Here is a 23465-nt window from a genome sequence, read left to right as displayed (position 1 = left end):
GTTTTTATTCTGCTACAAGCACAATCCTGCACTTTTTAATTAAAATTTGAGCTGTCTCAGCAGTAGGAGAGGGCTGTAAGTCTGTGGCATGAAAGGGCGGTCGTTTCCTTCATGGTAGCTGGTTTTCCTCCCTCCATCGGGTTGGTGACCTGAGACAACAGCATGTCTGAGGGGACAGAGTGGAGGAAGCTTTTTTCTACTTTTCCTCCTATAGCAGAGTGTTCCTTGCCTTTCCTCCCCTCTTTATGAGCTGACTGTTCTGCTGTGCTCAATGGGTGGCCCAGTAGCAGAAGGAGTAAAGGAAGAGTTTGCAGTAATTGATGTAACTCAGCAGAGCATCCAGGGGGGAGCAGGAGGGGCCTGTTGAGGATGAGTAGACCCACGCTGATCTTTATCCAGACTGGGATCTTTCTTATGAGAAAAGGCTGAGAGAGCTGGGTCTGTTCAGCCTGGAGAAGGCTGAGAGGGGACCTTATTTATGCTTTTAAATATCTCAAGGGTGGGTGCCAAGAGGATGGACCAGATTCCTTTCAGTGGTGCCCAATACAGGATGAGGGACAACAGGCACAGACTGAAGCACAGGAGGTTCCATCTGAATATGAGGAGAAACTTCTTTACTTTAAGGGTCCCAGAGCCTGGACCAGGCTGCCCCAGAGAGGTTGTGGAGTCTTCTTCTCTGGAGACATTCAAACCCACCTGGACACATTCCTGTGTGATCTGCTCTGGTGAACCTGCTTGAGCAGGTGGGTTGGACTGGATGATCTCTGGAGGCCATTTCCAGCCCCAGTCATTCTGTGATTCAGTCTTTTCACGTCTGCCTCAGTCTAACGCTCTTGAGCCCAGTTCAGTTTCTTGGAAATTTTCTGCCTTTCCAATAATATATCCAAACCTTTTAATTTAGGGCTGTGGTTGTGCATGAAGACTCATGAGCTCTTTCCCTGCCCAAGCAGCCAAGGCAGTCACGGTGGGCTGGATGGGGACCGAGCACAGAGCAGCCTCAGTGGCTTTTGAGTAATTTTTCTTTTGCATGCATAGTAAAATACTCTCCCAGCATCATCTCCTTTCTTTCATGGGGAGGAGTATTATCATCAAGCAAAATGGAGAGAGCCAAATTCTTCAGCCTGCTGCTGCTGTACCTCTTGTTTGTAAAGCATGTGTCCTTTTTTGATTCCCTTCTTTAGTGTTTCTTTCCCCTTTCTAGTTCGGGTCACCTCTTAATCCATAAGGTTTTCAATCAAGTGCACGCAGATGGAAATTTTGTTGTTTTCTTGCTGCACCTGCTTGTTGTCCACTCTCGGGTATATGGCCAGGCCAGCCAGAGCCATTTACTCCGTCATGGCTATGCAGGAGCAGCAAAGTCCAGAAGCAGCCTTATCACCACTGGCTAGGGTAAACTACCGTTAGTTTTGGAATGAATCTGACTTTAATGCCTTGCTGACAGGGATATTTGAACGCAAGAAGGACCTTTTCCTCAACCTCCCAAAGGAAAAAACCCTGAACACTTGAAAACCTTGTGTTCAAGAGTGGGCAGCTGTTTCCAACCAGTTGATGAAGAGGTTGAGAGAACTGGTGAGATGCTGCAGGTTACATCCCATCTGCTGCTGAGATGCTAAAGTAGTTTTGACTCCCTTAGAACAACTTGAATTGCTCTTTGCAGATTGAGATGTTCGTGCTTTGTACTGAATGTACTTTTTAAAAACGAAAGAGAAGGTGGATGCTGGACCCTCTGTCACTATTTTTACAGAAAACCTCTGAAGTGCTACAGGAGGAACCGCTTCCCCCAGGTCCTTGCAGTTTGCCTTGGCCAAAGACTTGCTTCCATTTTTATATATTTTAGCAAAAGAATTATACTTGGGAGTGTTGGCAATTCATTTATTGTTGCAGAATAGCAGCTGTACAGTGCAAACTTCACAGCACTAATCCAAGGTTTTGAAATGTTGCTTGTGGTCCAACAACACATGGCTTTAAACTGGGCCACACTCTGATTTTGGGGAAGACAAGGCAATGGGGAGCTGTGACTTTGCAGCTGAGTAGGTCTGTTCTAGCAGGGAGATACGCTACCATGTCCTCCCTCTTCTGCTGTGAATTTTATTGGAGGTGAGACACAGTGCTCATGGTGACATGATGAGGTGACATCCCAGGACTTTGCTTAACTGTGGGTGAGAACTTCCTGGTTTTGCCTTTACAATGATTTCAGAGTGGTGTAAATATCATCCAATTTTTACCTTATGGTAAAACTAACTGAACACAAACCAACCAACCTAACAAAACCCCGAGAAAAACCACAAAAAAAACCCCAAACTGCTAAAAAACCAAAAGCAAACCAAATAAACAAAGCTCAAAACCCCCCCAAAAACAGGGGGGAATTTTACTCTTTAGCTGCTTTATCTTGTGTTGTAGCTCGAATGAAAACACCCGTTTCATCCTGCTCTGCAGGGGGTCAGAGACCTTGCATATCTTGTCTGAAACCAAAAAGCAATCGTTGAACTCCATCGATAGTTTTACTGGGTGTACTTGAGATTGCGTTAATGCTCATGCGCTGCTTTAAAACGTTACATGAGCTATTTCACTGGGACTTTTGGTTGTGAACTCCACGTGCTTTGAAAAGCACTGTTCTCCTCCAGGCAGGAAAAAGGAGGATCTGAGGGGGCTCAAATTGCCACGATCAGGCTCGGAAATCCTCCGCCGGACTGTGCTGAGCAAGAGCCTCGCTCCTGGCGTCGGTGGGGAGGGATATCGCCCTTTGGAAATGTTTCAGAAGCGTGAAATGCTGTCTCTGCCATCGTGCCAATGCTGCAAGGCTGAATTTTTTCCCCTGCCCCCTCTTGCCAGTGTTAATTTTTATCCGTGCAAAAATTTCACCTTGGAATTTTTCAAATTTGTGTTACCAGCACAAATTACTTTCTCTTCTCTCTTAGGTGTAAAAGAGCATTTTTGAATGGCCGATGTGCTTTCCAAGGAGTGATTTAAGCGCAGTAGGTCATCAATGTATTGCACATATTACGGCCATGCCTTGGCATTTGTTTTGCGTTTGTAATCCAACACCCAGCTGCTTCAGCTTCAAACTTCAGGCAGCTATTTAGTAGTTCAGCTAGTGTTGAGGAATGCATTGTGGTGCTGTTTACTTTGTTATGTGCAAGGCTTATATGGAGTACAGCAAGGTTCAATTAAAAACAAAATACAAACCCAAAAGCTGAAAAACATGGCTAGCAAACAAAGTGTTAATATAGATGTTAACCCAAGCTGGGAGAGAGGGACCCAACGGAGAAAATTTGGGTTCTATTCCGCAGTCATTGCAAGCATTCTTGATGGTGAGAGCAGAGATTACTTACAGTGTGATAGGGAACTCGACCAAGAGGAGGGGGGGGAAGAAAAGTATCCATCTACTCCTCTGCTGCAGCTGTTCTGTTACTTTTCCATCTCTGGCTGAGCGAAAAGCACTGAAAAACCCCACCCAGAGCAGTAAATGGGGCTTTCCCCTGGGTATACTCAGGTTTTGCTGGTCCTGATCTAGGTTAATGTTTCAATTGTAGACTTGGCGGGTGGTTTCACCCAGTGTTTCCACATCCCCAAGCTCTCTAGTTTTGCTAAAGTGAGATGGGGTGCATTGCCCTGTGCCTTGATTTATATCTCGCGTGCTAGTGAAAGTGCACAAAGTCAAGGCGAATTGAGTTCATTACGTTTAGCTGGGTAATTAGGATGCTGCTAGCTGGTTATGTAAAAGGTGGTAGTAAGCAAAGCTTTTGATCAGCTGATGAGGATTTTGTGCGTATTCCTGCCGAGGCTCTTTAAGTCTCCCAGGGGGTGAGGAGCAGTGGTGGCTCTTAAGAGGATATAAAGTCCTGAAAAGGGGGAGAGGGTAAAGATCTTCCTGCTCCTTAGCAGGTGGAGATTGTCATGATGTTGTTTTCTTAGTCGCAGAGTAGCTTCTCATGACAGATGAATATGTTGTCTCCAAAATGAGGAGTGATTAATAAGGGGCTATTCCTGTCCCCATGCTGCAACAGCTGCTGTTGGAGGAGGGATCTGAGGATACAGAAAAATTCAAGGAGCTCAGCCCTTGTCCCTGGCCGTCACTCTCGTGGATGAGTTTTATGGGTGATGGTGAGGGTGGTTAGCTGGACTCCCAGTTTGGGCTGAGCACATTAGGGGATGTGTACTGGCTGGTACCAAAAATAGTGAAAAATATGCTTTTCAGAACTGGAAGTGCAACTTCTGTGTGTAATCTCTTAGAAGAGCTGCTGTGGTGGTACCTGCCAACATTCCAGCATCAGGATGTGATGCTCAGTCATAGGGTTTTGCTGGTCCAAAGTGTTAATCCTTGGCCGGGTGACTTGGTGGTTTTGCTGGAAGAAGAGGGTAATAACCTTCTCCTCCTGCTTTATAAAGCGTGGGTGCATTGAACTCAGATTTCTTTGGAAAATAATGTATGACCTGAAAAAAATAAAGGTGGTATTAGGATTTAAATCTCAAGGCAGCTTGGCTGTGGGACCTGAGCAGCCTGCACAGCCGGTTGGTTGGTTTGTTTGTTTGTTTTTTAAATATTGGGTTAGAGAGCAGTCGTTCTAGTTTTAGGCTTCTTGTTGTTTTTCCAGTTTACATGTTTGTCTTGGGCTTTCTAAAGATAATATATATCATCCTTTTTAGCTTCTCATGGTTCTTGTATGGAAGAAACAAGTGACGTTGCCTATAGCGGTACAAGAATACATCCAGGTAGGCAGTGAGGAGGTCTGGAGTGCTGAATGGACACAGTTATCCAACAGAGCAGGTTTAAAATGTATTTGGGTTTATTTGAGCAAAAAGTCTCTTGGCATATGTAGCTGCATCTGACTTGGCATTTATTTTTTGGGTTCAGAGATCTGCTTTAAAACTTGTGTATCACTGGCACGTCTTTGGGGGGGATGCTACTATATCCAGCAAGTAAACTGCTGGGCTCTAGGAAGGGCTTAATGGGTAAAGGTTGGAGCATTGACCTTTTCCACGTGTATTGTTTTGGATGTGATCCTGCCATAGAGCCTCGTGTCCGATTGCCCTGTGTTTGTGGCTGGTGTCAGGGCTTTATCAGCCTAACTCAGCATTGCTTATCAAGTCCTTGGACAGGAGAGCAGTTTCAGTGCCAAAAGGAGAACCTCCTTTTTTGTTTCTTTCTTTTCTTTCCCCGCCGAGGAATTAAATTTGAGGGAAATGAGAGAAGCCGTGGTCCTCTCCTGCCCCACTTCCCAGGGTATTGAACTGATGGAGACTGGGGAGCCGGGTAGGACTTCTCCCTGTGGATCTCCTAAAAACAAGTACAGAGGCAGCATCCTTTAGAAACAGATCTCTGTACCATGCGTCTACATTGAAAAGAAAGGGGAAAAAAAAAAAATCTAAGCCTATTTGTAACAAAGCAAATAAGAACAACTAGTGTTTTATTGAGAAGGGACTGAGACATCCTTTAATTCCAATAAGCTCTTTGTCCTTTACAGTGGCAGTAAAGAAGGATCTTCCTGCCTCAAAGCTGATGCTTCCAGAAGAGTTTGCTCTGTGTACAGCAGCAGCCTTTAGATTCAGAGAGGTGTTGGATCCTGCAAATGTCTTCAGCTGCAAAATGGTTATTATCCAGCTATTTTTGTCGCAGAGGGCACGTAAATGTGTCTGTGTGGATTTTGTTTGCCTGTTTTCCCTGTCAGCGTAGGTTAGGTATCTTGTCATACTCTGCGGTGGCTTTCATTAAAGTGGTTTCCAAGCAATAGCACTTAAGTGGTTTTGTTTTCTTTCTTTGTCTCCCTACTTTTCTGTTGGCACATGACAGGTTTGAGAAGAGTCAAAGAAAACCGAGCGCGTTCTTGGTGCTTTCTCACCTAACCTGCAAACCCTTCCCAGCAACCTGGGACCAACTCCTACCTGTGCCCCATTTTTCTAGATTCCGAAACCTTTGTGGTACCAGCCTTTAAAAAAAACCCCAACAAACTAGCTGATGCTTTCTTATGTGTTATGGGATAGTCTAAAAATAGCATGCTGCCCTTTTTAACAGAAGCATGTATTATTCAAGAAAGAATGAATAAAATCCTCCTTCTTCTCACTGAAGACGAGCTTTAAAAACCTTTAAGCCAAAATATTTGACCCTCTTGCAAATGGGAGCTCTTCCTCAGGAACTGCGGTATAAACTTCACATTTCTCAGCTTGTGGCGAGGTGGTTGTTTGCCTTTGCAAATTTAGCACCCAGGTAATGTGTTGTGGTTTTTAATTTTTATTTTATTTCTTTTCTCCAAGAGGAGCAACAGCAAGGATGGAGCTGGAACAGCGTTTTCCTAACCACTGCATGCCCTTGCATTCCTGCCAGGCGCTCATAGGTGGTTTATATATAGTGATAACGGTGCCGATTGTATTTATTTTGCCTGGGATGCAGCGGTATAAAATACTCCTAAATTGGGCTGGTAGCATCTGACACTGCACAGTCATTCACGCGGGTGCTGCGGTGTGTAAAACGATACCGTGCTGCTGCGGTAGCATCTTATATTCACTGCTGGCACAAATGAAGTGAACAAGATGCCCTGTGCCTTTTCTTGTCTGAATGACCGGTTGGGACAAATTATTGCAGGATGTTTCTAAGCAGCAGGCTCTTCTCTTTGGCTCCGTTTTCTGTGTGTTGCTGGTTGAATAACAGTGTGTGTAATAAGCAATTAATGTCTATACATTTAATTTTAAAGGACACTGTAAATAACAGGTTTTACTTCCCTCCCTCCCCCAACTGTTGCATTGAATTTCATTCCCTTTAATTATACTAACAAATGTGGAAAAAATTATAAATATTTATAGTGGACTGCATGGCTTTATTCCATAAGTGAATGAGTGTCCCAAGGTTGATTATAATCTTCCATTCAATCACAAATCAAAAGTATCTATTATACAACTTCAAGAATGAAACTCCAAACTTCTGCCAAAAGCAGAATGAAACAACGTCGGATGTCGGGAATGTTGTTAGTGTGAACTGTGGTGTGGCTGGCCAACACATTATTGTTATCCCTGTTCCTGAGCAGCTAAAAAGTGAATTATATGGCTGTAATTCTGGTGTGACGGTGCATTTTAGCTGCTGCCAGTAACTAATTTTGGAAAACAAATGTCAAGCGTTGTGCTTTGACGTTGACTTTGATTCAGCGCGTCTTTTAGAGTTTTAATTTGTTAAAGGATATTTAGACAGGCATATGAAATGATTGGTAGACAAGTATTTTTACTACATTTTTGTACTTTTAGTGTAGAATCTCTAGTTTCAATATTGCATTTAAATCCCAGGTTTCTCTCTTTGACTTTCTTCCTGCATCATTTCCATGCATGCTCCTGGACAAGCCATCCTCCTGGCAGACCAGGGTGTTACTGGGAATGCTGTATATCCATTCATCTTCAAGAATATTAACAGCATAACCCTTCATATTACCTCCTTTTTTTTTTTTTTACTTAGTTTTTTGCCTTTTTCCTCACTTGAGAAGTGCTGTGTCATTACAGAGATGGGCCTTCTCCCACTGCAAGAAGAATGTATAGTTTCAAGTGGAACCGTGGAAGGGTTGGGCATTGATCCCTTGGTGGAAAATAAGAGCTAAAAGTCTGGTTTTGTTTAAAACTGGTTAGTTTGCATCAGCGTATCCTTGCTTTTGCTTTGTAACTGTACGGCTGAGAAGAAAGGAAAAGAGAATATCTTCGCTATCACCATGGGTTGTCGCTTTAGTGTCAGTGCTGCGATCAGCTCTCGGCAGGTGAATTCCGCAGTCCGTGTGCTTCATCTCTGGTTCTGTGGGCTCCGTTTGTGTTATTTATACCGAACTGCTCCAAACAGGACCTGCTTGAGCTTTTTACAAATGTTTGGTTGGATTTGGCACACGCAACCTTTATATGTATATGAAGTGTGTGTATATATATATAAATATATGTCGTATAGCACACACACATATATATAAAAGCATTGAATCTATAATCACTGAGTAATCGTCTCTTTGATTAAATTATTGTTTAAAAGACAATAAAGATAAGACTTTCAGACCACCTTTCAGTTCTTTATTAGCTATTCCTCTTTGTATCATCCAGCTGCTGTAAGCCAGTCAGGTAGACTTTTAATGAAATGGATTGTATTTTATAAAGAGTCCAGCATAATAGAGTCCTTAGTGGCAATAAAAACAGTAAATTCACTGGAAGTGTCTTGCAATTTTATAACTTCAGATGTCTTTCTTACATTATGCTTAAATAAACGGGTCTTAAACTAGGAATCTGAGGCTTAAATTAGACTAATGTTCTCACAAGTTTCAAGGGTTTTATTTTGACTTTGAAGGACTGAAATAAAATCACTTCAGTTTATCACTCTTCCCTCCTTTTTTTTTCTTTTTTACTGAAGACGACTGAAATGACAACTTCACAATATTTTAAATGTGGTTGGATGAAATGTTGGTCATGTAACTTTTCAACAGGTGCTTCTTTCAATCTCAGATAGCAGGTTTGAGTTGAGGCTTCAGTAGAAGGCATGTGAGACATAAACTTCCATCCTCTTTGTTATTTTTTCATTTTGATTTTTAAAAATTGGCGATGGGCAAATGCTGTACACTCGCCTGTGTCATCTCCAGCCACCAATACTCCAGCCATCCCTGCTGCATCACCTCCATGAACATCCCCCAGACTTTCCTACCTGCTTCCAGTGTTTCTTCCATCCCCAGTATCACACGATGTTTTTTTAAGCTCTTTTGCCTCATCTTTAAAGATTCTTCCTGGCTCCCTCTGCAGTCACTGGGGTGATATGGTGCTTTGCTGCATCACTTGGACGATGCCAGCCTTAATTGTCCATTTGTCTGGCTTTCCTGTGGGCGTCCTTGGCTGCTCTTTCTTGTGCTCCTTGAATGGGTCCATGAAGATGTGTCTTTTTCCTCCAAATTGTTGTTTTAAGACTGCGGGGATCCTACAGAGGGTTTGTGCTCACACATGCTAGGAGAAAGAGCCTTTTCATTTGCTCAGGTAGGTAATTTAGGGAGTCCTGGCGATATAGTTCTATTGAAGGCTGAGGGTTTCAACTTTCCAAACCCTATGAATTTTAGATCATGCTTGTGTAAAATCACATTATTGGTATGTCTTCTTGTGGATTTCTGGTTTTATCTCTACTGCTCTACCTTTTTGTTGTTTCTTCTCAAATTAAATTGCAAATGATGGGGTGACAGCACAGAGAGAGAGGAAGCGGGGGAACCTTTCCCTGTATTGTTAAATTGTTCCTACCACAGTGAGAGCTGGATCCTTTTTCACACCTTTGGATACTACTTTATTGTAGATCTTTTCACTGAATGTCATGTGTAGTTCCCCAACAGCACCATCCACTGGGACCTTCCTGGGGCGTGTTTGTGCTCCCTGCATGGGTAGGCAGCTTTTACGTGTCTCTTATATAGACCATAGTGACCTTGAGATGTTTGACAACAACCCATTTTTTTTTCCTTCTGGCTGTTTCATAAAGTTAGAGGCAATCACTTAGGTGGTATCGATGCTGGTAAAGCTCCTGGTAGTCCAGCTCCGTATGTCAAACAAAGCTGGATGTGAAATGCTTCTGCTGAATTTTAATGTCAAGTGGTGCCACTCTAGGTCTCAATGGCCTCATCCTCACCACGCTGGCAAGACTCATAAAGCCACATAGCTTTTGTCACGTGTAATAAAAGTGATATTTACGGATCGGTGGCGCACACTGTCCTGTTCCTGAATAGCGCTGGTTTGTACTTCACAGCCCAGGAGGCACCCAAGTGTGCGCCGAGGATGAGAGCGGTTGAAGCCAACCGGGAGCCAAGTGCAAGAAGGAGGGGGAAGAAAGCAAGGTCCTAATTTTTCTAAAGGGAAGCATGGCTGAACACCTGCTGTTCCCCAACAGAATAATATGAATTTGCATCAAAAAGGGGTCCCAATCAGTTGTGCTGGCTGCTTTTGAGGAGAGCAGTTGTGTCTGGAGGCATTCTGTTGGGGGAGATGTCTTCCAGTGAAAGCAGTTTCCACACAACGGGCCGTGGGGCCCACCCCGTGGCTGGCATTTAGAGAGGAGTGGAAATGCTATTTAAATTTCAAATGGACTCAAGTTTTCACAGTTGCCATGTCAATAGATCAAGTTCCTTGAAATACATTTTAAGCGGAGTTTACACAGAGCCGCAGGAGCCCGCATTGACTCCAGGCCCTGCCTTTATTGTGCCTCCAGCAGCGGTAAGTCAATATGGCACATTGAAAGCAGCTCTGCTCTGCTGCCGAGTGAAAGTTAGCAAATTCCCCCGTCTCCTTCCAGCTCTTTTCTTGGGTAGCAGCATGTTTAACTAACTGAAATGGTCTTTTTCTGCGCCCCCCCCCGCCACCTTCTTCTTTCTTACTTGTTTTGGGAAGGCAGTAATTAGATCAGGCTCTCAAACTCATCGCACCTTCCAAATGCAATGCTGACAAACCAACGTGATACAAGGGAAGGTAACAGGAAAACAAGCAGGACAGGGCTGTGCTGATAAGGGTTGACAGTTGCTTAGTACAGAACAATAGAAAATAAAACTCGGAAAACAAGACCGGCCAGAAGAGTGGTCGTATTTCATTGCGGGAGCTGATAAAGGTTGCAAACCGTAACTTCAGCGGTTCCAGGAACAACATCCTCTGGGACTGACCTGATCTGACCCTCCTCCCAGCTCTTACCCTTGCCTAATTGTGGTTTTCACTCATTTATCTTCTCTCCCTATCCAAAATTGCTCCAAAATCTTGTAGGTCTAGGGCTTGCAGCAGGTGTGGGTTGTAGGCAGAGACTGCAGGAGATCATAGAACCATGAAATTGGAAGAGACCCTCAGCATCATCAAGTCCAACCATAACCTAAGCTAGCTCTAGCACTAAACTATGTCCCTAAGAACCTCATCTAAACACCTTTTAAACCCCTCCAGGGATGGTGACTCCACCACTGCCCTGGGCAGCCTGTTCCAATGCTTGACAACCCTTTCCATGAAGAAGGGTTGTCTCCAAAAAATCTCTAGGGCTTGCAGCAGGTGTGAGTTGTAGGCACAGACTGCTGGAGATAGGGTTGTCTCCAAACAGAGGTGGGATGCTAGAGGTGGCTGCTCCTGGGAAGGGCTTTGGACCTTGACATTAACTTCCCCAACTGATCCATCAGGGTATGAATGTATCTGGCGTAAATGTCATGGTTTAAAACCATTTGTGTCTTTTTTTCTCCTGGGGGAACGGTGCATGGAGCAACATGTGCTTTTGCATGTTGTTGGTCATGGCTGATGCTGGAATCAAATATTGTCTCTGGTCTTATGGCACGTGTCTGCTTTTGGTGTGCGGGTGTGTGCAGCGAGTCTGCAGTGCTGGAAACTGTCTTCTTTCATTTCTACAAGACACGTTTGAAATGCTTCTGGAGATGTTGCATGCACTTCTTTCTCCATCATCTGCTCATGAATGAAAACCCGTAATTTCTCCTTGGTGTGACTACCATACAGGCAGTCTCTATTAAAGACACTTGTTACCTGTTTCTTGCTGGGCATTTCTAATGGATATGTGAATCTGAACATCCCTATCTGTGGTGAGTTAGTGCCAGCAGGTACTTCTGATTTTAAGTTTGACCTGCTTTGGTATTTTAAGATGTGGCATGGTGGTAGGTATCTGCGGTCCTCCTCTTTTTGCTGGTGTCGCATGTGAGGAAGCTGGAGCAGTATGCAAGCTGGAGTCTAGACTTCGAATTTTAAACGCTCTGATATGAGCTGGTTTATTTCTGTTTGGGTTTCGCCTACCACTTTTATACCCTAGTGCTGTCCTGCCAGGATAAATCCCTCTTGAGGTGACCACACGTTTCCTGAGAAATACTGTTAACTTAAAAAAGCAAATGACCTGGCAAATCTCTATGTGATGTTGGGCACTGATGATGGAGCCTTTGACTCTGCAACCCAGGGAATGTTCCTCTGCTTTTTCCAGGGTTCTGGTAAAGCTCTGTGATTGTGGTACCCAAAAAAAAAGATGGCTAGATTTACATCCTACCAGAAATAGAGTTTAGCATAGGAGAAACATATGCCTTGATTCCTAAATGAGGAAAAATAATATTTAGGAAGGAAAAACAGTTCTGTGACTAATTATTTTAAATTGTTTTCTTTGTAAAAAAAGATCAAGATTGTTAGAGTGCTTCTTCCCCTCCAAAACATCTACAAGTGATCAGGCTACCAAACAGACTAATTAGATGTCAAATAGACTTCAGTTCTTAAATTGGTTTAGTTACACAATGCAAAATATCACATTGGTAAGCAGATGGCGTGTCATTTTTAATATGTCTTGTAACTTGCCTGAAACCACTTCAAAGTTTCCTTAAAGAAAATGTTGCTACTACTGACCAAAGAGATGCCACTGAGTATCTGTCAGCAGAAGAGGAAGATGTTGGGCCAGTGTCTTGCAAATATTGCCAGTTCTTTCAGAGGATTAGGAGTAGAGGTGTCTTTTTAAAGGGGTTTATATTCAGTGGATAAGGAGCTGGTGCTCATAGAAAATTCAAACCCTTTAAGGTTGGGCAAATTGGACACCAAAAAAAAAACCCAAACCAAGGCTATAATATAATTAGTTTTGAATAATCTCTGTGCCCAGATTATATAGTTCAATTGGCAACCTTTTTAGGCTGTGCCTTCCATACAAATGCCTGTGTTGCATTGGAATCTAAAAGATACGTTGAATAGGAGGAATCTGGAGAACCAGAAACCCCACAGCAGCGGGGGGACTGTTAGCCTTGTTGCAAAAACATGAAAATGGTTCAATATCTTGTAACTCGAGTCATTACAGCATTAATAAAAACAGCATTAAGTGCTGCTGGGCTGTTCCATTGCAACCTTAATTACTGAAAGAGTAGGAAGTGAGTGTTTGGGTGAAAAACAGGTTTAGGATTGTGGTGGAGATGAAGTAATAGCAAAGTGGAGGGAGTGCTGTGCTCAAGTGATCAAAGTTAGGAGATGACCTCAATTGTATTTTGAATCCATACCCAAAGGCATGTTGCAGTGGCTTTGGAGGGTGTATTTTTTGCATAGGTGTAGAAGTCCATGAGATGCTGACAATAGCAATGAAAACAAAGTCAGTAGTAGATGAAGGCTGTGGTATATATAAAAGGCCAGTGTAGGTATCCTTGGATGATTTAATGCTTGAAAAAACACATCTTCCACGTAAGTTTATTTAAATATTGATAGAAAAGTATCAGTTTGGGTTGGGGTGAAAATCAGAAAATAAATCAGTATAGGCTAAACAAGGCAGAGGGTTTAATTTATCTCTAATGTTCTTCATTCATACACAGCATTTCGTTACTTAAAATTCATATTTCTAAAGGAAAGTAAAAAAGCAAAGAATTAGCCCTAAATTAGTATTTTAACAAGTTGTGCAAACTTTGGAAATATCTCCTTTTTTTTATCACAAAATAATTCAAACTAGTGGACTTTCCTCCCTCCCATTCCAAGCTCTTAAAAGGCAGGAGGAGCAGGGTAAGCTTTGCCATGGGGCATCCTCTTGTCAAAGATGCTTAATTGCCTCCGAGTCTACTAATCTAATATACGAACAATTACCAAAGCAATTAATCGTGTTGATTTAAAACCCATTTCCCCTCTTTTCTTTCCGCTTCCCCCTCCCCAAATCTCTTTACATATTCATCCTGTTGGCGGGAGACCATCGGTTGTGAAATTGGGTGATTCATTGATCTTCTGGGGTTGGGAAAGCTGTGGCTTGTGGGGCGAGCGCTACTTTAGGAGGAGGAAGGAGGTGGAGAAATGGGTTTGGATGCATTGGCTCTGGGGGTGCTTTTTGCTATGATGAAGTACAGTCTAAAACTGCTCTTGGATGTGGGATATTTTGGTGATCCACTTGGGCAAAGAGTAAAACCAGGCTGGATGACACCTACCCTGGGTGCAAAGAGGGGAGCTGGCCTTTTTGAGGTTCTCTCTTTTTTTTTGCACTCTTTAGTCCCCCTGCTGGTAACAGTTTATAATTAACTTAATTAACACAGTATACAGGGCCTGGATCAATCTCTGGGCGGTTGCTCCTAAGGATATCTTGCTAAAGGACTATAGGATAAGTGTATTTGGCACCAGAACGTGATGAAGATCTTTGTCCATGGCACTAATTGCTTGTGTCATCTTTCTCCTTGCTGCCAGCTCCACACAGTTCTAGAGATTTTCCTCAACGGGGAAGAGTTTCCTTGGAAAGAAAACAACCTTGTCTGTACTTTTGGTCATTTAAATGGCAGCAGTTGGTTTTCAGTGCTGCTCTGGGGAGTTTAGGAAGGTGGAGGCAGTTTGAAGGGGGTCCTATGTGAACCCAGTGGAGAGCTGGGTGGTTTTGAAAAGTGCTTCTTACCTCCAGGTGCTTTAGAAAAATCTCTTTCTGAAAGAAAAAAAGACAAACAAAACTGTGAAGGTGTAAAATAAAAGAAGCAATAAGCAGGATTGCTTGCCCTTATTTTCTATCTAGCTTCCCCAAAATGGGAATGAGTGACAACATGGAGCTGCACTGAGGTCATGAAGTTTGCGGAATAGCAACCATGTGGAGGAGAAGGCAAAAGTGAACACAAAACCACTGGGATTAGTTTGGAGTTTTTTTTGAAAAAACGGTCATTCAGGATGTTTCTATTGTAAGTGGATTTCTGTTGAGTGCAAATCAAGTCATCTCATTTTATTTGGCTCTAGGCATGACTTCGTTTTTTGGTACCTGGTGGGTTTCATCCTACATGGCTTTGTGGACCCTTCCACATTTTTGCTAAGGATTTACAGATCTTGGGGAGTACCTTTGAGTAATATTGGTAAGAGGTGCTTTTATTTGCTGCTTTCCTAGACCCTTCACGTGTGCTGCTGGGATCCCTAAGAGTCTTTGCATCCATACCTTAAAACTCGTAATCCTTTTAATTATGGTGGCGCCTCAGCTTGTGGACTGGCACATGTTCAACTCTTTTTTAAGGCAGAGCAAGACTGAAAAGTTTATTTTGTTGCGAAGAAGTTATGGAAATTTTCAGCATGACCATATTTATCTTGTAGTGGGAATGAAGATGTGAGAGCATTTAAGAGAAAGCTGGAGAGGGGAGGTGGGTCCTGCGGTGCCTTTGCTGATGGGTGGCTGTGGGTGTTTGCTCACCTTCTGGTGGTGCTGGTTTATTTGCTTCGTGCTGGAAGAGGAAATTAGGAGTAGCTCTATTGCCCATCTCACACATTGAATCCTGCCTTGCTTGTTACTTGAATTACATATGTTTTACTCATCCTTTTGTTTGTGTCAGGGCTGGATTCTGGCAGTAGCCCCTTGACCATACACTCAAATGAACAAGAATGACTCGAGAAATCTGACCTACTGTTGTGTTTGATTCTCAAATCTATTTTCAGTAACTGTAGTTTTTGTTTGTGCTACACCTAAAGAAAAAACCCTTTAAGCAGCCTCAACTGGTGGGCTATAGGAGGCTGGGAAGGACCTGTAACCACTTCCCCCATTTTATTTCCCATAAAGTGTGAGCATTTAAAACAGAAAACCTGACAAGTCATTTCCTATCATGCATTGTAATTATCTGTTATAATAGGGAATAAAGGATTAATTATTTTTCAAGCTGCAGATATGATTTAATTAGTTTTCAAGCTGTATCAGAAACACCTGTCTCAGCAAAATCAATGTGCTTTCATTTAGGGGGAGAAAAATAGGGGAGAGGGAGGAAAGGAGACAGCAAGTTCAGGGTTGCTCATGTTTGCTGGTTCACGGGGTTACTCCCCCATTTTACACCCTCAGCCAGGTTTGATGCATATTTTAACAGCCCGATGGCAAGTGTCTAATTGCACTGATGTGTTCGAGATGTGTCATTGCCAGTTTATGCCAATGCTCCCAAAATTTAAGAAATTTTGCATGTCCTCTATAGGATGAATGTGCTTGACCCCAGGGAGTTCATGGCAGAGAGAAAGGGACCGAAAACCACTGTGTTTTGTGAAAAGTCTCAGCTCCAGTCACTTCGCTGCAGGAGGGCAAAGCAGTGGCCATGAGACTCTCCTCTGGTTGTTGATTTGGGGACAATTCAGTGCTGAGTGGTCAGGTTAGGTCAAAGGATGTTTTTGCTTTATGTGAGCAGCAGCTGAAGTCTCAGGGGCAGGCAGCAGCATCTTTCTGTTGGGATTAAGTGTAGTTTGGGAGGAAAAGGGGTGTAAAGCAGGAGGATTGATGGGTGGGTTTTATCGCGGTATTGCTGCTGACACCTGGTACTTTTGGGATAGCGTGGGCAGGTAAACTCCATGGGTCTGGTTTAGCCTCTGAGTGAAACCACATCCTCTCTATCTTTTCCTTCTATAAGGATAATGATAATCATAATAATAACCACCTTCAAGAAACTAAGCTGCTTATTCCTCTCACCCCAAAACCGTATTTCAGGGTCACTCCCTGGGAAGAGGTTTCCAAAGCAACAAGATTTTTGCTTTTTGGAGGTGGGAAAAATGTACCATTCCTGAAAAAAAGCATTATTGTGGTGTTTTGGTATCTAAAGATTTTACTTGGCGCTTTTTTTTTTCCTCCATCTCACTTTCTCCCTGTCACCTTTATTTTGAATCCTGCCTTACACAGCAGCGCTACCTCCCAGGCAGGCACAGGGTGCAGCGCGCTTTCTTCCCATAGTAGTAGTAAAGGTCACGCTTCCCTGCGGTGGCTTTTTTGGCTGGGTTATTTTTAACTCAGAACAGCCCATCCACGCTTCTCTCCTTCCCCATGGCGTTCACCCGCATTCTGCGGGAGCAGAACAACAAACCGATGGCGCTCGAGTTTATTCTGTTGTTGTTATTATTGCTTTTATTTTATTTATTTTGTTGTTGTCGTTGCTGGAACCGCTGGAGCTCTGCGGTTGGGTTGCGCCTGGTTGCTCGCCAGCAGCTATAAATAGCGTTGTGTACAAGCAAGAAGTGCCTGAATGAGGTTGAGCGGCAGGAAAGGAAAAGCCCCTTTTGGCTTCCAGCTGGCTGGCAGCCAAGCAGCGCATTGCTTCAGCAGATGAGTGTTTTGAGGTAGCGTGGGAAGGAGAGAGCAGTGAGTAAGATGGTCTTTCTCCGGTTAGAGGTGTGTGCGAACGTCTGCGTGCACGTCTTTTGTTGAGGTTTGGATTTTTATGAATGGCTGCCCGCGGGCAGGGTGGAGATGCCGCGGGGATGTCAGCGGCTTCCCACCAAGGTTTGATCCCTCGAGGTGCTAATGAAGGAGCCTTGGGAAGGACGGAGCGATGAGGATGCTCTGGAGGATGCCTGGTGAGGTGATGCCGGGTTGGGAGTCAGGTATGTTTTGGTTGTGATTTTGCCCCTGTTCTGATGTGTTTAGCATCGGTCAAGCTTCTTCTCTCTTTTTCTTTCTTTTTTGTTTTTTTTTTTTTTTTTAATGGTCTGGAAACCATTTCATTCAAACTGGGGTGTAGCACGTGTTCATGGGTGTCCCATCTCCAGCGCTTCTCATGACAAGTTGTGATCCTGGTGGGTTTTGGACTTTTATACTCAGGAAGTAGGAATTGTCCCTCTGCGATGGGAGGGATGGGACCATTGTGCATTATTCCCTTCTCCCCATCATCTCTGGGGCTGGGCCTCCGATTTTGCACCCCAAAGGGCACCCATAACCCCAAACCCACCCCCTTGCCCCCAGGCTCTTCCTTCCCAGAAGGTGGGGATGATTTCTTGCATTACTGCAGCACCAAGTGAACCCCGGTACAATTGGGGCCGTGCATATAGACTAGAAGGAAACACTCAGAATTGACCCTGGATAAATAGATTTTTTTTTTTCCCCTCAGTGCATAGATAACATAATTTTAATCAAGCTCTTTCTTTAAGAAGTCTTTCACCTATATATATATTAAAGAAAAAAATAAAAAGTGCCTTTCAGCGCCATATATAGAAGCATGGATTAAATTACATTGTTAGTTTAGAATTAAATGAGGTTTTATCAGAACACTTAGAGGCACTTTTACAGTAAAGCCTTAATCGGTCTGGGGAAAACCTGACTTTTCTCTGTCCAGTTATTTCAGCTGCACTGAATGGCTTTCTAGGAAGAGCCGCAGCTCAGCCTGGACAGGCTGCCAGCTCTGTGGGAAGGAAAGAGGATGAGGGGAGAGTTTGCTGTCTTTGGCTTTCACTTTTAAAAAGAAAACCAATTAAAAATACCACCAAATTTCCTTTTTGAGTATAGAGTGAGTTGGCTTAATTTTATCCTGAGACTTGAGGATTTCAATGAGTTTTGAGATACTAGAACCAGGGGCAAGAAGTAGAAATATTTAGGGAATTTATTCACTCTTCCCTCTCCTTATTACAATTCATTTGCAAACTCAGTGAGAGAAACATTATGCTAAAAAATGTATTATTTAAGAAGTACAATTAAGGATTTACTTAACTGCATAAGATTTCTTCAAACTTCAAAACTGATGAATTAGCACTACATAAAAGTAAGCGGGATATTAGGGATCAGCTGAGATGCTGATGAAGGCAGCATTAGTTTTTAATAGTGATGATAATGAGTTAATGGTTGCTTATAGGGCAGAACAATATATTCAAACGTTTATGATTGTCTGTGTTGTGCTATGAGTTAGCAGATACTGTAACTATTACTGCCCAGAATAACCTCAGACCTGCACAATCTGCTTCAGAAAAGCCCGATATGGTGGGGTTTGCTCTCTTAAATGTTTTGGGGACTATCCCTTTTTTTGAAGCTTCCTGCTAATTGTGTTGATCATCCTGCAATGCAGAATAATGCAGCATTAATTTAGTAAATACATCAATCTCCCTCTTCTTGGTTTCATAGCTATTCAAATGCTATAGCTGCATTATATTGCTGGATTTTTTTTCCTTCTGTAATCAAATAGTCTCAATGCAGAAACGGCACTCTATTTATTTGAACTGTTTAGAGGAAAATTAATTGGACTATTTTTATGATTGGTCTTTTGTGTCACAGTCTTATTTTTCACTATCTGATTTATGTAGCTGGAGTAAGAGGACCAAAAAAAATCTGCCTCATTTGAATTGCTGATATTTCTTTTATAGGGGTTTGGGTTGGGATTTTGTAGTTTCTGCTTTAAGAGTAGGAGACAGAGCTCATGCAGGAGAACCTGAAATATGATGGGTTTTTTTTTGTGCTGTTGGGATATCAGGGCTGCTTTGATCTCCCATGATGAAATGTAAGATGCTGGGTTGCTCCAGAGACAGAGGGGGACCTCTTTTTTGTTTTCAGTTCTTCAGGTGGCTTTGGTGGTGAATTTTGAGCAACAAAGGTTGACAAAGCCTTTCCTTACACCCAAGCGAATGTCATGACCCCCAAGTCCCAGTGGGGCACTGTCCCCTTTGAGGCTGAAACCCAGACATGGAGGACTGGCTTTTCCCTTTTCCAGTGCGGACAATTTGTTCTGTTGGGTGCTGTTTGCTCACCCAGGTCAGAGATCAAACGCCAGGCAGTTTGCAAGCGATAGTTTGGGAAGTCTGTGAAGAAGTGGACAAGGGAGGCCAACATTTGGTGCCAGGTTTGAAGCCTTTTCCTGAGCTGGGCTTGCTCCCCGGAGCGGGCACTGTACGTAGAGGTGGGAGGTTTCTAGTGGTGCTGCTCTGGTTATTTGAACAAACCCAAATTTCAGGTGGGAGTTTGGTAGCTGGCAGTTGGTGACTGCCCGGCCATGTGTGCGTCCCTGATTTACTTGCAATGCCAAGAAAACAAGGTGGCTTGAACCCCAGGAAGGAGACACAGGGCTGATGTTTGTGCTTGTGCTAAGGAGTGGGCGACTCCTCAAACCTGGCTCTTGCTCGGCTGCAACTGCCTTATCCTCTTGTCCCGCTTTAATTTTGACTTAGCAGAGGAGTTAAAGCAGTTCAAGAAGGACAGGGAACTGCTGGAGAGAGTCCAGTGCAGAGCAATGACGATGATGGAGTAGAGCATCTCCCGTGTGAGGAAAGGCTGAGGGAGCTGGGGCTCTGGAACTTGGAGGAGAGGAGACTGAGGGGTGACCTCATTAATATTTATAAATATATAAAGGGTGTAATGAGGATGGAGCCAGGCTCTTCTTGGTGACAACCAATGATAGGACAAGGGGCAATGGATAGAAACTGGAACACAGGAGGTTCCACTTAAATATGAGAAGAAACTTCTTCATGGTGAGGGTAACAGAACACTGGCCCAGGCTGCCCAGGAGGTTGTGGAGTCTCCTTCTCTGCAGACATTCAAACCCGCCTGGACACCTTCCTGTGTAACCTCATCTGGGTGTTCCTGCTCTGGCAGGGGGATTGCACTGGATGAGCTTTTGAGGTCCCTTCCAGTCCCTGACATTCTGTGATTCTATGATAAAGTACTTTACTTTGTTTTGTCTGTAGTGAGCAGCTTTGGTTTGATGTAATCCATTTAAAGTGTTGAAAGTTATGTGTGGTTTTATGTTTGTTGTTGTTCTTTTTTTTCTTTTTTCTCTTTGCCATTGCCATATAGATTATTTGAAGCACTTAATTGTCAAAAACTTGTGCCCTTCGCTCTCCTTGCATGAAGGTCTGTAAGGACTTGAGCTGGGCTGCAAAGGGACCAGCCACCCCCCGGCACCGCCACGATGCTGAACCACATTGGGAGGTCACCAGAGGAGCCTTTTCTGACAGCAAGACCGTGCTATCCAGGGAAATACTGTTATCTCTATGATAAAATGTTGTTTATGTTTTTTTTGGCAAAAATCTCCCTTTACAGTCCCAACTACTGGAGAAGTTAAACGGTCCAGCCTTGAGGAGCTGGAGCCAAGTGCGGCACTTGGAGCATTGCTCCCTGTGACCTCCCTCTCCTTAGTGGCCTTTTGCTCGTTTGTGGCAGCAGAGCTTGTTGATAGGGAAGTGCTGTCCTCTAATAAATGAGAGATAACGGATAAGGACACGTTAATAGTGGAAGGTGCCGCTTGAGAAACAAACACCAAAAGCGCTTTGGGGGCTGCTGGTGGTGTTTCCCTTCCCATGCGAACTTCAGTGCACTCCTGGGCTGCTCAGTTCATAGACAGTGTAAGGGTTGTTAGAAGTTGCTGTTAGCTCTGGGACTAACATCTGCTTTGGCTAATTATGGTACAACACCTCTCCATTTTACACTGTTTTTTCTTCTTTTTTTTTTTAAATGAAAAAAACCTATGTTAAGTATGTTTTCTAGTTAAAACATGATATACGTTTTTTTCTCTAAGCACCCAATGCTCATAGTTAGCGAACGGAATCCCTTGTGGTGATGCCACATACCCAAGTTTTACAACCCCAGAAGGGGGATTTACATCTCCTGGTGCAGCTGAGAAGGTCACGCGTCAACGGAGAGAGACTGATCGAAACCGCACGGCTTGTTTGAACTACGAGGTACAAAGTACAAGACTTCGTGCTTTAACTCCTCTCTCTGCCGAGTCAGAAAAATAGGGGGATGAGAAGATAAGCTTGTACCCATTAAAAAAAAAAGAAAAAAACTATATTGGTTTTATAACCATACTTGATGGCCACTTTTGTTTCGTCCTGTTGATGAGAGGAAGGATGAAGGAGTCATCAGAGCTTTGGGCACATGGAAAAACCCAGGCTGATCCCCTACTCTCTCACAGGCTTTTCCTTGCGGTCCTTGGTAAGTCGCTTTCCCTTTTGGTGTCCCAACTCCCCATCTGTAAGCACAGAAAACACTTTCCAGCTGTGCTGGAAGACTGCAAATAATATATCAGTATTTGCAGGGTGCTTGAATTAAAGTGGAGGTTTTGTATGTGCATGCTGAAATTGTTTGCTGGTTATGTGTACAAGAAATTGCTGTTGTGATAAACCCACATGTGTATGAGTTACTTATTTTATTAGGTTATTAGGTTGCATGAGTTTGGGTTAGGTTGGAGGGCTATCACATAATGGCAAGTACGTTCAGTATGCGAAGAACAAAATGCAAAATCCATGACTCTTCGTTGTTGCTGTTGTTCTATACTTCTTTTGTTTACTTATACATTGAAATTACGGAGAGGGTTTTGCGGGGTTATTTCAGGAGCAAAACACCGTAAGTGACCTGGATGTCTGTAGTCACTGGAGAGAATGGGTGGGAAGCATTTCACTATTTGAAACTTTGAATGTATGAGATTGTAGAGTTGTGTTTTTGAGACATGCAAAGCAGCGTGTTTGAATGCGCAGTGTAATTAGCAGTATAATTAGCTTTCTAATTAGTGAAAGCCTTGATTCTGACATCCAAAATAATGTACTGGTGGTTGAGCAGAATACATGTGGCTGTGATGGGGTTGCATGGTGCCCCGTATAACTGCACTAAGAACTGCTGGTCCAGGGTGCTCTGGCTGAGCTGCTGCAGGGATCCCAATGAAATCTGTAGGGCAGGGATGCTGCGGGGATGCTATTAGCAGAATGATGTAGGCACACTGCCATGGAGAAAGAGGTTAAATCACTGGCCTAATGCAGATTGGCACTAAACTTTGCCAAATTAAATGTTCTACCTTTCCTCTGTCAGAGGTTGCATTAACCAGTGGTGTAATTAAGAAAAAAACAGTAATTTTACTCTGAGAGAGAGTTGAGAGGGGTCTTGTACCTTGAGTTGCAAGAGCGAATAGCGTGGATGTCTGTCAAATTCAAGTGCTCCTACAAACAGGTTTTTTTCCCAAAAATGAGTCAGTGGGGAAAATCAATTTTAGTGCCAAGCAGAAGTTCCTGCTGCAAAGTACCGTGGCCTAAAGAAGTGGAGAAGATGGAGTATGCTTAGAAGAAAAGGTAAAAACGCTCTTTTTGTTAGTGGGGTGTCAAATGGTAATTGGCTGTTTGGTTGCTCACTGTGGAGCAGCACTTTAGCTGTATCAAGTGGGCACAAGTTCAGACTGTGTCTTCTTGTTATTTGTTTTTATAAACTATAACATAAAAACCCCACCGATTTTAGGCAGTTGAGCCATTTAAACTAGATATTTGTGTTGCTTGTTTCTTTGGCTCCTCATAATCTCTGGTGAGACCGCATCTGGAATATTATGTCCAGTTCTGGGCCCCTCAGTTCCAGAAGGACAGGGAACTGCTGGAGAGAGTCCAGCGCAGGGCAACAAAGATGTTGAAGGGAGTGGAGCATCTCCCGTGTGAGGAAAGGCTGAGGGAGCTGGGGCTCTGGAGCTGGACAAGAGGAGACTGAGGGGTGACCTCATTAATGTTTATAAATATATAAAGGGTGAGTGTCAGGAGGATGGAGCCAGGCTCTTCTCGGTGACAACCAATGATAGGACAACAGGCAATGGGTACAAACTGGAACACAGGAAGTTCTATTTAAATATGAGAAGAAAGTTCTTCTCAGTGAGGGTGCCAGAGCTGGACCAGGCTGCCCAGGGAGGTTGTGGAGTCTCCTTCTCTGCAGACATTCAAACCCGCCTGGACACCTTCCTGTGTAACCTCATCTGGGTGTTCCTGCTCCATGGGGGGATTGCACTGGATGAGCTTTTGAGGTCCCTTCCAACCCCTGACATTCTGTGATTCTGTGATCATTCATTCACACCAGTGAACTGTACTGGTCTGAA

At 43.5% G+C, this 23465-nt stretch overlaps 1 protein-coding gene across 3 annotated transcripts in view; it reads left to right on the top strand.

The window, feature by feature from the left end:
- Positions 1-23465, top strand: part of ACVR2B (activin A receptor type 2B) — a 100584-nt gene that overhangs the window by 21715 nt on the left and 55404 nt on the right. The window contains exon 1 of one of the 3 annotated variants that reach the window (XM_065050382.1): positions 17087-17250. The exons of 1 other annotated variant lie outside the window; for it this stretch is intronic. In XM_065050382.1, coding sequence (XP_064906454.1) covers positions 17199-17250 — 52 coding nt within the window. In that variant the 5' untranslated portion in view covers positions 17087-17198. Of the gene's footprint in view, positions 1-17086; positions 17251-21340; positions 21557-23465 lie in introns of those variants that run through there. One more of the 3 variants, XM_065050381.1, reaches the window with a different exon arrangement.

The sequence above is a fragment of the Columba livia genome, chromosome 2 (genome assembly GCF_036013475.1).
Source record: "Columba livia isolate bColLiv1 breed racing homer chromosome 2, bColLiv1.pat.W.v2, whole genome shotgun sequence".
NCBI lineage: Eukaryota > Metazoa > Chordata > Aves > Columbiformes > Columbidae > Columba > Columba livia.
The sequence above is the reverse complement of the archived record's forward strand: the minus strand, read 5'-3'. Positions and strand labels throughout refer to the sequence as shown.